The 13,857-nt window shown below is 45.5% G+C and overlaps 1 protein-coding gene across 3 annotated transcripts in view; it reads left to right on the top strand.

The window, feature by feature from the left end:
- CYP4X1 (cytochrome P450 family 4 subfamily X member 1) overlaps window positions 1-9,073 on the top strand; it is a 54,550-nt gene extending 45,477 nt beyond the window's left edge. For 2 of the 3 annotated variants that reach the window (XM_002715659.6, XM_089337378.1), the window contains 4 exons: window positions 3,896-4,029; window positions 5,159-5,223; window positions 7,746-7,828; window positions 8,311-9,073. In XM_002715659.6, the coding sequence (XP_002715705.1) occupies window positions 3,896-4,029; window positions 5,159-5,223; window positions 7,746-7,828; window positions 8,311-8,506 (478 nt within the window). In that variant the 3' untranslated portion in view covers window positions 8,507-9,073. Of the gene's footprint in view, window positions 1-3,895; window positions 4,030-5,158; window positions 5,224-7,745; window positions 7,829-8,310 lie in introns of those variants that run through there. The other variant, XR_016237369.1, reaches the window with a different exon arrangement.
- The last annotated feature ends 4,784 nt before the right edge of the window (window positions 9,074-13,857 follow it).

Here is a 13,857-nt window from a genome sequence, read left to right as displayed (position 1 = left end):
AAACTAGTGTGTCTTATAAATTAAGCGTTATTTTTAAGACTACTTTGAAATTATTATAGACTCACAGGAAGTGGCAAAGGTTTATGAAGAGGAACTGTGCACACGTCACTCACTTTGCTTCATTAATTAAGTCTCACATAGATATGTAATAATATCAAACGAAAAGAACTGAGAGTGGCATAAATTGTGTGTATTGTTCACTTTCCCACATGTATTAGCTTGTATAAACACAATAGCATTCAAGATATAGAACTATTTCATCACTACAAATTTTCTCCCTCAAAATAGCTTATCCCTTGTGAGGGTGGGGAGTATTCACCCTGCATACCCTATAATGTTCATGAAATCATTTGATCTGGCCCTACTTAGACTACTGCGGGTGTGATTTGAAATTCAATAAGCCTATAGTAAGCTAATTTTTAAGCCAGTAATTTTGTATGGCCCATGAATGATATTATAAAATATTAGCAGACAAAGGTTCACCACCCCTGTTGGGGAGTCACACCTACACCCCCTCACTGATCTAAGCCTGTTTCTGCATTGTAAGCAAGTGTAAAAGATAACTCTATTTTAGGAATTTTAAATGATTCAGTGCATTAACAGTGAAAACTATCACTTCAAATCTTATAGCATACTTTATGAAAATATAAAAATAAACTTCAATATGAATTGCTTTAAATATTCTGAAGAGAACAAATATATCTAAATTTTCTATGGATCAATTGGTTTTCTGAAGCCATGAAGGCCTGAATTCTAGCAAGTAGTTTTCATGTAAATAGATTTTTTTTCTTGCTATCATGAGCAACTTGTAAAATTGAGGCAATAGAGTCATCCAATTTATGAGATAAATGAATTATTAAAACACATCTACACCACTATTTAGGTAATATACACAAGGATTATCTGAATTTGAATTGATTTACTCCTGTAATTATCCCTTTATTAGTTTATCTTGTCTTTTTTAACCTATAAACATTATCCAGTAAACAATGATGCCAAGAACACACCAGCACCAGTCCCAAAGCATCTCTCGCTCTCTCAAACTATGTAAGTTGTTATACTCAGGAGTAGATACCATGGGCCGGCGCTGTGGCATAGAAGATTAAGCATCTGCCTGCAGTGCCGGCATCCCATATGGGCAACAGTGAGTCCTGGCTGCTCCGCTTCCAATCCAGCTCCCTGCTGATGGCCTGTGAAAGCAGGGGAAGATGGCCCAAGTGCTTGGGCCCCTTGTGCATAGATTTTAAATTTGATACCATCAGTACATTTCTATATTTTTGCTTTTGTTGCCTGTGCTTTGGATATTGTATCAAAAAAAAATCTTTGTCAAGATCAATATCAAGAAATTTTCTCCCATGTCTTTTCTTTTGCTAGTAGTTTTTACTGCTCCAGATTTTTTGTTTGTTTGTTTTTAAAGATTTATTTATTTACTTGAAAGTTGGTTACACAGAGAGAGAAGGAGAGGCACAGAGAGAGAGAGAGAGAGGTCTTCCATCCAATGGTTCACTCCCCAGATAGCCACAAAAGCTGGAGCTGCGCTGATCCAAAGCCAGGAGCCAGGAACTTCCTCTGGGTCTCCCACATGGGTGCAGGGGCCCAAGGACTTGGGCCATCTTCTACTGCTTTCCCAGGCCACAGCAGAGAGCTGGATCAGAAGTGGAGCAGCCAGGTCTTAAACTGGTGCCCATATTGTATGCTGGTATTGCAGGCGGCAGCTTTTACCCGCTACACCACAGTGCCGGCCCCCACTGCTTCAGTTCTTATGTTTAAGTCTTTACTGCATTTTGAGTTGCTTTTGTATATGGAGTGAGAGCGGGGTCCAGTCTGTCCTTCTACACATGGATGTCCAGTTTTCTCTACACCATTCGCTGAAGAGATTAACACCCATTGTGTTCTTGGCACCTCTGTTGAGATTAAGTGGCCACAAAGGTGTGGATGTGCTTCTGGCCTCTGTCCTATTCCATGGTTCATGTGTCTGTTTTGTGAAAGCACCATGCTGTCTTGATTACCATAGCTTTGTAGTAGACTTTCAGATCAGGTAGTGCCTCTCACAAGATACGCCATCTGTGTATGGCTGCGAATTTATTATTAGAGGGGATTCCAAGTGGGGAACCTCCTATTCTCCCATCTTGACAAGTCATTGTTTTTTAATTGTTTACTGAATTTGGAGACACTGGACATCACCTCCTAATGCGAATTTGATACTTTACCCTTGATTAGAGTGGATATCTATACAACTCAAATATTGACTGTCCCATGTCTGCTTGTTCTAAATGTGAAAACAATAAAGCAATCCTTGTCAGGTGAGAAAACTAAGCCCAGAGGATCTACTTACTACCATTTATTTTAATGAGAGAACTGCCAATAATATTATAGGGAAGAGTTTTTACTCTGTAATACACACTTATAGTCACATATAATTTAATTTGTACATGGAATTCTGAAACTTCACTCTGCTCCCCAATAACAATAAAACAACACACTCCAAACAGTGAGGAAGCTAAAGAGTTTTTCAACTTTTCTTTTTGTTTTCTTGCACCATGACTGATACGGAAAAAAATTGTTTTTATTAATTATACAAAGTTGCAGGGCAAGTAGAATTACTCTGTCTTATCCTGAGCTTGCAGAGGAAAGAGTTCAAAATTAAAATTTCACATTACCACGTGACCAAAGCCTACATTCAAAATAAGTCATCAGAAAAGCAAATACAAACACAATAAAGCAATGAGACCAGATAAATGCAGTCATTTTAGTGAACCAACCTGACTAGCCAGGATGCTAATTTAAAAAAAAAAAAAAAAGCGACTGTATTCCTCTGCTAACACTTCAGACGTGCGCCACAGGACCAGCCCTTTTCGTCTCTGGAGAAAATCCTGAGTGGATCTCATAGAGTTCCCATCCGCTTGCATCACAACAGGGCTCACATCAGTGAACTGGCCCAGAGACATAACAAGACCTTCCAACACTCGTCCTCTTGGAGCTCCCCCTTCAGTCCCTGCTTGGTGCTTCCTGGGGCCCGGGAGCCTGCATGGCTGGTTGAGGGCTTCTGCTTGGCTAATCTTGCTGACCTTCTCGTCCACCTAGCAGCTGCTCTTCCAAACCAGTCCTGACACGGTTCCCGGAGGAGCAGGGGCAAGGAGACAGGGGCTGGTGTGACTGTGGCCGTGCCCAGAGGACTTGATGGGGATCCCTTGCTCCCCTGACTCTCCGGGGTTCGTGGAACGCCATCACGAGAACTCACCGCTGGTGAGTTACGGGACGGAGGAGTTCTGGGCTTTAAGCAGAATCTTTCTCAGGTCGGTTCCAGACCTCTCCCACTGGTCCGTTTGGTTCCGAGAACACACTTGCGCTTTTCCGCCTGGCTCAGCTGCTGTCTCCTGCCTCTCTCTGTGTTCTGAGCCACAGCCTCTTGTGTCCGTCCGGAGCTCCCCACAGTCCAGGGAGCACCTCCCCATCTGATTGATCCTCTTGAAGGCTCCCTTTGATGGAGATGGGGAAGCACTCTCCAATCTCCACAGCTTCCACCATGCCAACAACTCTCTTCCAGGGTTTTTTTTCTCTTGTAATTCTTAAGCCTCTCTCCTCTATCCTCAGCCATCCCTGTGCGTTCTTGCTCCGGATGCTGAACTAGGAAGTGCAGTCACCGCCTTAGAGACCCTGTGCTGGCAGTTTAACTTTGCAATCAGGATGTTTGTCACCTGTTTGCATCCTCTTCTCTGGGACCTCTGTCTCTGACCCGCGGCATAAAGAGTCTCGTTTTAATATTCTGTTACATAAACTGATGGCAAAGTAGAGTTAACACCTGGCTGATATTTACCCAAAAAAGATCAAATAGAAGGACAGATCCGTGTTGACAAACTGGATGTGGCCTCTGAGTCCCCTCCCTGTCCCCCAGGGAGCAGCTGGACGAGCTGTGCTTCACCTCAATGTGCATCAGCGAGACGTTCCGCCTGTTTCCTCCAGTCCCGGCCGTTTCCAGAGAACTCAGCAAGCCCCTCACCTTCCCGGACGGCCGCGCGCTGCCTGCAGGTCTCTGCCCTCTCTTCCTAAGCACTTCCTGAAGACAGTGGGCTCCTAGGGACCACAGTGACAAACACTGCAAGGTTCCTGAGCTGTCAGAGAAGTCAAAGATAATCCTGAGGACAGCTGGCTTAGGTTTGGGCACCTTAAGAGCTCAGAAAATGTGAATTGCAATGACTTTCCCAAAGACGCATAGCCAGGTGCAGCAAAACTAAGCCCGGAAGTCACACCCCCGGAACCCCAGCCCCGCGTTTCTTCCCCTGGGGGACATTGGTGCTGAGGTCATCGTTGTCTGACCAAGTTTGAAACCTCATGGGAGCTGAGGGAGCTGAGCAAGTTTATCTCTATCCGGGAGACCCAGGAAGGAGAAAGAGGGGCGTACACCAGGGTGGGGTCTTTGTCCTCATCACCGTAGTCACTCTCACAAGCGTGCACCACTCCATAGTTCACACAGAGCCCTTCAAACACCTTACCTGGTTTTCCCCTTGAGCGTGATCTTAACAGACACATGTGCAGTGTTTGACAGTTTCTGAAACCCTTTTAAACATTTGTGATGAGCCAGAAACCCACTGGGGGAGCACACTGTGCAGTTGAGGTTGGCCGATGTGGGCAGAGCTGTCGGAGGCCGGTGCAAGGAACCTAAGGTGGCCCAGAACGGCACAGGTGTCTGAGCAGTGGTCCGCTGATGCCGGCCTTAGGAAACAGCCAACAGTGCTGTTGTAGCCGACAGCTGCCGCTGTCACTGCAACTCCGTTGACAGACCCAGACTCACTTCATCAGAACAGCTTCTGTTAGCCCAGTAATCCTCACATTCTCCTCCCTTCCATGCTGAACCACATGGACATTTCCAGAAATTTCATACCGTCCACGTATCAACAGCAGTGACAGGAACTTGCCATTGGAACCACATGATGGAATTCAACTCTGGTTCTTTGCACCCAAACTGTCTCAGGGGGAGATTTAGAGGCCATAACAGAGATTTAAGTAATTTCCAAAGATAATAGAAGCCATAAGCATAGTTTATGATTCTGACATGGCACCAACTGCTCCTTAAAGTGGAACCATGTAATCCAATTAAATCGCTGTTTTGAAAACTAAGATGCCAGTGCAAACCTCTTTTCTTTCCCTCCTTTCTCAGGAATGATCGTGGTCCTCAGCATCTGGGGTCTTCACCACAACCCTGCTGTCTGGAAGAACCCAAAGGTGTGGCTCTCTCACACACACACACACACACACATACACGCACACACACTTCGAAGAGCGAGTTTTGTGCTGTTCACCTTCTGGCAAGCGAGCCTGCAAGTGGCCCCTCAGTTAAGGCAAATGATACAAAGAAAACAAAAATAAGCACAAACCAATAAAAGATCATATGGGGCATATTCCCATATCCCTGGTTGAAGTTCAAGTCCCAGCTCCATTTCGGATCCAGCTTCCTGCTGTTGGACACCCTGGGAAGCAGCAAGGATCCCTGCCACCTACATAGGAGATTCAAATTGAGTTCCTGGCTCCTGGCTTCAGCCTGGCCCAGCCCCAGCTGTTGCAGGTGTTTGGGGAGTGAACCAGCAGATAGAAGATTCTCTGTCTCTGCCTTTCAAAATAAATAAATAGATGGATGCCTAGATTAGATAGGTAGATAGGTAGATAGATAGATAGATAGATAGATAGATAATTTTTAAAACCTTTTGCACTCAAATGAAGTTATCCTCTTCTGTTCCTGTTCTGTCTTTACCTTTGAATGAACAGGTCCACTGATGCCACACAGTCTGTTCTCAGCCCCCACAGTCTGTGGTCCTGCCCTTAGCTGGATGTCAGATTGTGATCTGTTAATTGTGTACTCCAGGTAACTCGCTTTTGCTGGATGGAAAAGATTCCCAGGCAGAAATCCATGACGTGCTCAAGTTGGGCAGTTTGAATATTTTATAAAGGAACTATTAACAAAGATATGAATGGGTTTGAGGAAAAGTGGAGCAAATCCCTACCAGAAGTGCTTGGTCCTTGTGGCCTGGCAGGCATGGGAGGGAAGGGTACAGAGCCTGGAAGGAGGGTGCTTCTGGGGAAAGCTGTGGAGAGACACGATCACACTGATGCAGCCAGTGGCAAGGAGCCCGGGGAACAGAAGCCCTCAACTCTCCCTCTCTCCAGATGCCCTGTCAATGCCTCTTACTGACCAAACCCAACAGGAAGCCATGGGCGCCAGCTTCCTGGAGCCCTGAAGAGGGAGGGAGAAAGGAGAGAACATCTAGACAGGCAAAAAAAGATTGAAGCAAGCCTGAGATCTTCGATTCAGTGTTTGTTTGTTTCTTACTACACATTGCCTATTGCTTTATCATTTTTTTGAAATACTTATTTAGTTCAACAGCAGGAAAGTCACCTGAAGTTTAGCTATTACATTCATCAGAAGAAGAAATATCTGTCAAGTGGGCGCATGTAGACTACAAATTTGACATCCAGTTAAAGTCTAGCTTGGTGGCAAACACGAAAAGTACTTGAGGCGCTTCTCACATCTCCATGGCAGCTTCTTAGAGTTTGGCGCCTTCAGTGTGCTGGTCCCACAGGGAAATTGGCTCAGCACACTCTTAGTTTCTTATCTTTACTTCCAAGAGGTACTGTTTCTTTTTTTATTTTTATTACTATAAAGAGAACAGATTTCATGTATTTCATAGAACAAGTCTGAGAAGATAGTCCACACTTCCTCCTCTTCCTTTTTTCTTTTTTCCTGTGAGTTTCACAACAATATGATTTTAATTTACTTGAGTTCCTGAACCTCGAAACACTCCCAGCCTTCTTTCACAGAGGCCTGTGAGGTCAAGCTCTGTTACACTTGTCCCAGTAACAACTGACCTCCCACTCATCTCAGCCTCACTTCCAAGTGGATGCACTCTCACCTCCAAGGTGAAGACCAGACCAGTTACCACGGCAGGCTTTTTGCCTCCCTCCTACTTAGTCTGAATAGCAGACAAGCCCATTAGGAGGCCAGCCAGGGTCTGCAGGTCAGGAGGCGCGGTGTCCAGTGGAGCGGCGGTTAGCCAAAACTGTTGCTGAGCACTTGAAATGTGCCTTCTCGGAGCTGAGATGTGCTGTCCGTGTAACGGATGCACTGAATTCTGAAGACACAACACCAGACAAAAAGTGAAATACCTCCTCAATAACTATTTATTTTGATTGCATGTCAGAACAAGTTTTGGTTAAATCAATTCTACTCATAAAATTAGTTTTGCCTTTTTTAAAAAAGATTTATTTATTTTACTCGAAAGTCACAGTTACACAGAGAGAGGAGGAGAGGCAGAGAGAGAGAGAGAGAGAGAGAGAGATCTTCCATCTGATGGTTCACTCCCCAATTGGCTGCGACAGCTGGAGCTGCGCTGATCTGAAGCCAGGAGCCAGGAGCTTCTTCCAGGTCTCCCACGTGGGTGCAGGGCCCAAGGACTTGGGCCATCTTCTACTGCTTTCCCAGGCCACAGCAGAGAGCTGGATAGGAAGTGGAGCAGCCGGGTCTTGAACTGGTGCCCATATGGGATGCCGGCATCACAGGCGGCGACTTTATCCACAATGTCACAGCGCCAGCCCCAGTTTTGCCTTTTATTTTAAAAAATGTGTTTACCAGAACACTTTAAACTTCACACATGATCCATATTGTACGTCTGTTGGTCAGCACTAGGTAGTCGCTGAAGAAATGTGTTCAGTGCTGTCTGGGAGTTGGCGGTGGCGCTCTGCTGTCATTTCAGGTGTTCGACCCTTCGAGGTTCTCTAAGGAGAATTCTGCTCAGAGACATCCTCATGCCTTCTTGCCATTCTCAGCTGGTTCACGGTGAGAACGCCTGAAGCTGTTCAGAATACACAGAAGTGTCTGGTTAGGGACCAGCATGCTCCCTTCAGCCTCTCTGTCCTCTAAACTCTGCCCTGGAACCCCACCTTCTCCCCTGACCGTGAGATGGACTCAGTGCCTATCCGAGCCCCTTATAGGGTCAGCTGAAGTCGCAAAGGACATCCTTTCCCTGCCACACACCGTGTAGCTGGCCTCAGCAGTGACCCAGGGGTGGATGTGGTTGCTCACCACCGGCTCAGTGCGGGAGGAGCCACTCTCTGAGTGGCTTCAGTGCTGCCTCGTGGGGAGGACAGCACACTGGAGCCTCACAGGAAACAGTGCTGATCAAAAGTCCCGAAGTTCCCACGGCATTGAGTATGAAAACGCCGCTTTGCTGGGTTCTCCCTTGTTGCTCCGGTAACTTATTAAGGAATCTGACAAGCATCCCCTCTGCAAACATCTCTTCCTTCCCCCGCTCTCTGCAGGAACTGCATCGGGCAGCAGTTCGCCATGCTCGAGTTGAAGGTGGCCATCGCCTTGATTTTGCTCCGGTTCAAAGTGGCCCCAGCTTCCCCCACGCCTCTGGCCTCCTCCAACCACGTCATCCTCAAACCTAAGAATGGGATCCACTTGCGCCTGCAGAAACTCCCTGCATGTCCAATCCCAGGGTATGGTGATTAAATGCATTTTGTTTTCAAGTTAAATTCACAGCTAATAGCCCAGGCAAATGCAGGGCAACCAAAGTGTCCTGGGAGAGTGGGGGTGGGGAGGCAAGGGCACCTTGGGAGCAGCCTGTTATGCAAACACACTTTTAAGTAACGTGGAGTGATGCCCGTGTCTGTTTCCGTGTGACTGTGGGAGAGTTTTGGATTTTTTCTGTTGGAGTCTGACTACTGTTAGTGCCATATACCAAGCACTTTGTCAGGTGACTTCAGTGTATTTTCTGTTGCTTTTAAAGTAGTTTTCAGAGTCCCACAGGTGGGGGGGGGGAGGTGTGTAAGTTCACCGTAAACTATTTGCAATATTAGAAGGCTGAAAATCCCACTTCACCAAGCCTACATTCCATACTCTGACCAAGTCTCTCCCAAAACCAATGCTTTTCCTAAAACAGAATATTTTCGTGTGCATTCTTTCAGACTTTTTCCAGAATGTTCCATGTGTACATATGTATGTATGTGTTCTTATAAAGGCATTATATCTGCATTGTTCTTGGTTTTTCACTAAATAAAAACCCACCTCATTCCTTAAGGTGGCTCCATGGTATTCTTTAATATGGATGTACTATGATGTACTTCATTATTTTTCCCAGTGGATATTTAAGTTCTTTATTATTTCAAAGGCTGTTTCCTGGGCCATTTTTATCTTTTTTTTTCCTCTGTGATTCATGTGTGTACATTGTCTATGTTTGTTTTTGTATTGGATTCTCTTTTTTCTTGTGGATTGATATGAATTCTTTATACAAGTATATTGTATATAAGTAATATATACAATAGTATATAATAATATAATATATAATAAATAATAAATAATAATATATAAAATAAATAATCTTCGAATATTTATATATATAACTTTTATTTGTTATTTTTCCCATTCTTTTACTTTAAGTGTTCCTCATTCTATTTACGAAGTTGTCTTTATTTCAGTTCTTAATACATAAATATATGTAAATTCCTTTGGTGAACTGCAAACATTTACTACAGAAATAAATACATTGATCTTTTTCAAGAAAAACTACAAATATGCCAGTTTTCCTTTTTTTTAACGAGAGAAGGGGAAGCACTGATTATTTTTTAAAAGATTTATTTATTTATTTGAAAGTTAGAGTTACACAGAGGGAGAAAGAGAGGCAGAGAAAGAGAGGGGAAAAGGTCTTCCATCCGCTGGTTCACTCCTCAGATGGCCGCAACTGATGGAGTTGGGCCAATCCAAAGGCAGGATCCAGGAACCTCTTCCAGGTCTCCCACACGGGTGCAGGGGTCGAAGAACTTGGGCCATCTTCCTCTGCTTTCCCAGGCCATAACAGAGAGCTGGATTGGAAGTGGAGCAGCCGGGACTCGAACCAGCACCCATATGGGATGCCGACACTGCAGGTGGCAGCTTTACCCGCTATGCCACAGAGCTGGCTCCCAAAGTTGGTTTTGTTTGTTTGTTTTGACAGGCAGAGTTAGACAGTGAGAGAGAAAGACAGAAAGAAAGGTCTTCCTTTACCATTGGTTCACCCTCCAATGGCCACTGCGGCTGGTGCACCACGCTGATCCAAAGCCAGGAGCCAAGCACTTCCTCCTGGTCTCCCATGGGGTGCAGGGCCCAAGCACTTGGGCCATCCTCCACTGCACTTCCCTGGCCACAGCAGAGAGCTGGCCTGGAAGAGGGGCAACCGGGACAGAATCCGGCGCCCCAACTGGGACTAGAACCTGGGGTGCCGGCGCTGCAGGCAGAGGATTAGCCTAGTGAGCCGCAGCACCGGCCTTAAATCAATTCTACTCATAAAATTAGTTTTGCATTTTTTTTTAAGATTTATTTTACTTGAAAGTCACAGTTACACAGAGAGAAGAGAAGCAGAGAGAGAGAGAGAGAGAGAGAGGTGAACGGCCAGTGCTGGGCCAGGCCAAAGCCAAGAGCTAGGACCTTCATCGGGGTCTCCCACGTGGGTGGCAGGAGCCTAAGCATTTGGGCCATCTTGTGCTGCTTTCCCAGGCACTTTAGATGGGAACCGATTGGAAGCAGAACAGCCAGGACTTGAACTGGTGCCCATGTGGGATGGCAGCCCTTGTAGGTGAAAGTTTAACCTACTGCCCACAGCACCAGCCCATATGATGGCTTTTACCATATGGAACTTTTAAATGTTTATGAAGTAAGATACATAAATCTTTATCCTTTTTTAAAGGATTTAATTATTTTATTTGAAAGGCAGAGTTACAGACACACACACACACACACACACACACAGATCTTTCATCTACTGATTCACTCCCTAAACAGCCGTAACTGCCAGAACTGGGCTGATCCAAAGCCAGGAGCTTCTTGTAGGTCTCCCACGTGGGTGCAGGAACTCAAGGACTTGGGTCATCTTCTACCACCTTCCCAGGCCATAGCAGAGAGCTGGATGGGAAGTAGAGCTTCCTGGACTCGAACTGGTGCCCATGTGGGGTGCCAGCACTATAGGGGGTAGCTTGACCTGCTGTGACACAGCGTAGACCCCACATAAACCTTTCTTTAGGGTTTCTAGGCTTTGAGTCTTGGCTGAGAAAGCCTTCATTAGAATATTATAAAGGACCTTCTGCATGTTTTCCTGGTACCCACCACCTCTGGGGAACCCAACCAGGCATGTCTTAATGATTTCCAGACTCATCACTCATCTGAGGCCACTGAGACAGGCAGACTTGTTTTTAAGTGCAGAGGAGGACTTCAGAGGACTTCGCCCACCAGCGGGTTGTGCAGCGACTTGAGTTTCGAGGAAATTTTGCTTCTGCTGCACGGAGGTGTGAGAAGGGCAAGAGCGGAGCCGCACAACAGTTAGGAAGCTGTTGCAACAGCACAGGGAAGAGACAATGGCAGAGGTGGAGCTGAAGGGAAGTGGATGTGGCCTGGGCCGTGGTGGCATTTGATAGAGTGGCTAGAACTCGTTCAAGGATTGGAAGTAGGGCGTGATTGAAAAGGGAGAATTAACGATTTGTGAAGACTGCCCAAGGCTATAGCATCCAATCCTAGGACTGCGCTTCATAACCCTGGGCCCAGAACGCTCTGGCCATCCTCCACCTTGACTTCCTGCACGTTTCAATCACAAGCAGGTGCATTGTGGGACCAAGAATTCCCTTACCCAGACGCAAAAGCCACCACCTTGGAGTTAACAAAACCTGTATCCCACTAAGCATGAGTGAAATGATAGAGAGGACTTAGCCTTCAAAGGTAGTAGTGTCAAATGCCTCTTAGAGAAACAGCTGGCAACGTCCAAAGATCTCTGACCCAGCTTTCCTGTGTCTTCTCCGTGCCCATGTGCACTCCTGGGGAAGACCACTCACCAGCTGAGGGAGCCTCCATTCCACTGGTTTAACTGGCAACCTCTGATCAGTGTAGTGCCAGGTAGTGCTTACCCGACCATGGGGGCTATGGTCATGAGTGCTTGGGGGATTCTGGAACTCACACTGAAGTGAACCCTGACAAGAGGGACTCCATTTTAGAGCAGCTGAGCCTCCATCTTGAGAAAGCACCCCGCACTGTGAGACTATGGTCTGAAACTAACTGTGGTCTACAACGAAGGCAGTAACAGTACACTGCACCTCGCTTGGCAGAACATAGAGATTCCCTGGCATGATCGCTCCAGCTTAAAACAGATGGGCTGCACCTGGATTCATGTTTACATTATAATTTGTCTATGTCCCACATGTGATTCAGGCCGGCACCTGGACTGATGTCAAGATTGTAATTGGTATTAGTTTCACATATGTTTTAGGTCAACTAGACCCTAGCAACATGTATTCCCCCTCCCCCCCTTGTGGTCTGTGCCTTTATAAGCCCCATTGCTCTGAGCTTCAGGGTCAGGAGATCTTCAGGGCATGAACCCACTCTCCATCGCCGGCAATAAAGGACTCCAAAGTGTATCAGTGTGTGGCACTCCTGTCAGCACTCGCTCAGGCACAACAATGGCAGTAATTACTTTTGTGGTGAGGTTATCAATTTCCTTTACAAATTAACCTGTAAGGCCTACTGCAAATCTGGATGAATCATGATTGCAGAATTATAAATGTAAGTTTCATGGTCAGCACGGTCCCTGATCCCTGACACTGTTTCTGTTTTAAGCAACCCCACCCAGTCCAAGTTCAAATGATAGGCTGCTTGTGGCAGAGATGACCCGGTGTCCCTTCAACACTCTTTGTCCACTCTTATTGAAACGGAATCAAACATGTAAAAGTATTAAATCCACTAGGACAAAGGACAAAGGATAGTCAAAAGAAACAGAAGGATTGTTTCATAGTAGGACTAAATCATTACTTATCAATAATACCTTTGAATGTAAGTGGTCTAAATTTCCCAGTTAAAAAATACAGGCTGGGAGCCAGTGCTGTGGCATAGTGGGTAAAGCTGCTGCCTGCCGTGCTAGTATCCCATATGGGCACCAGTTTGAGTCTCGGCTGCTCTACTTCCAATCCAGCTCTCTGCTAATGTGCCTAGGAAAGCAGTAGAAGATGGCCCAAGTCCTTAAACCCCTGCATCAACATGGGAGATCCAGAAGAAGCTCCTGGCTCCTGGCTTTGGATCAGCACAGCTCTGGCCATTGTGGCCATATTGGGAGTGAACCAGCAGGTGGAAGACCTCTCTCTCTCTGTCTCTCTGTAACTCTGTCTTTAAAATAAATAAATAAATCCTTACAGGCTGGCTGAATATTTTTATATGTATTATATTTATACATATATATATATGTATGTATGTATGTATGTATAGTTCAACAATATGCTGCCTATAAGAAACTCACCTTACAGGAAAAGACAAACACAGACTGACAGAGAAAGGATGGAAAAATAAAATCCATGCAGACAGAAACCAAAAGTAAGCTCGAGTAGCTATACTTTTATCAGACAAAACAGACTTTAAGACTAAAACTATAAAAAGCGACAATTCTAACAATCGAGGGATAAATTCAACAAGAATACAGGATGATTTCAATGTATGTACACCTAACGCTGGCGCACCCATTTTATACAACAAACATAATTGAGTCTAAAGGGAGAGATAAGTTCCCGTATGATAGTAATGGGCACCTCAACACCCCACTTTCATCAATTAACACATTGTCCAGGCAAAAAAAAATCATTAAAGAACCATCTGGGTAAACTACACTGCAGACCACATCACTGAACCAGTACTCGGAGGGCTCCAAGATGGAGGAATAGGAAGGGAGCACACTGATAGTCCGGGAAAAGATAGTTTAATAAAAGTGGAGATTCTGTAGTTTCAGGAAAAAGTTAAGGAAAAAAACTGCAGAGGAAGCTCTTCCAGAACTAGTGGGACATGGTGGACCTACGAGGAGG

The sequence above is a fragment of the Oryctolagus cuniculus genome, chromosome 7 (genome assembly GCF_051225735.1).
Source record: "Oryctolagus cuniculus isolate XC-2025 breed Fujian yellow rabbit chromosome 7, ASM5122573v1, whole genome shotgun sequence".
NCBI classification, from domain to species: Eukaryota; Metazoa; Chordata; class Mammalia; order Lagomorpha; family Leporidae; genus Oryctolagus; species Oryctolagus cuniculus.
The sequence above is the reverse complement of the archived record's forward strand: the minus strand, read 5'-3'. Positions and strand labels throughout refer to the sequence as shown.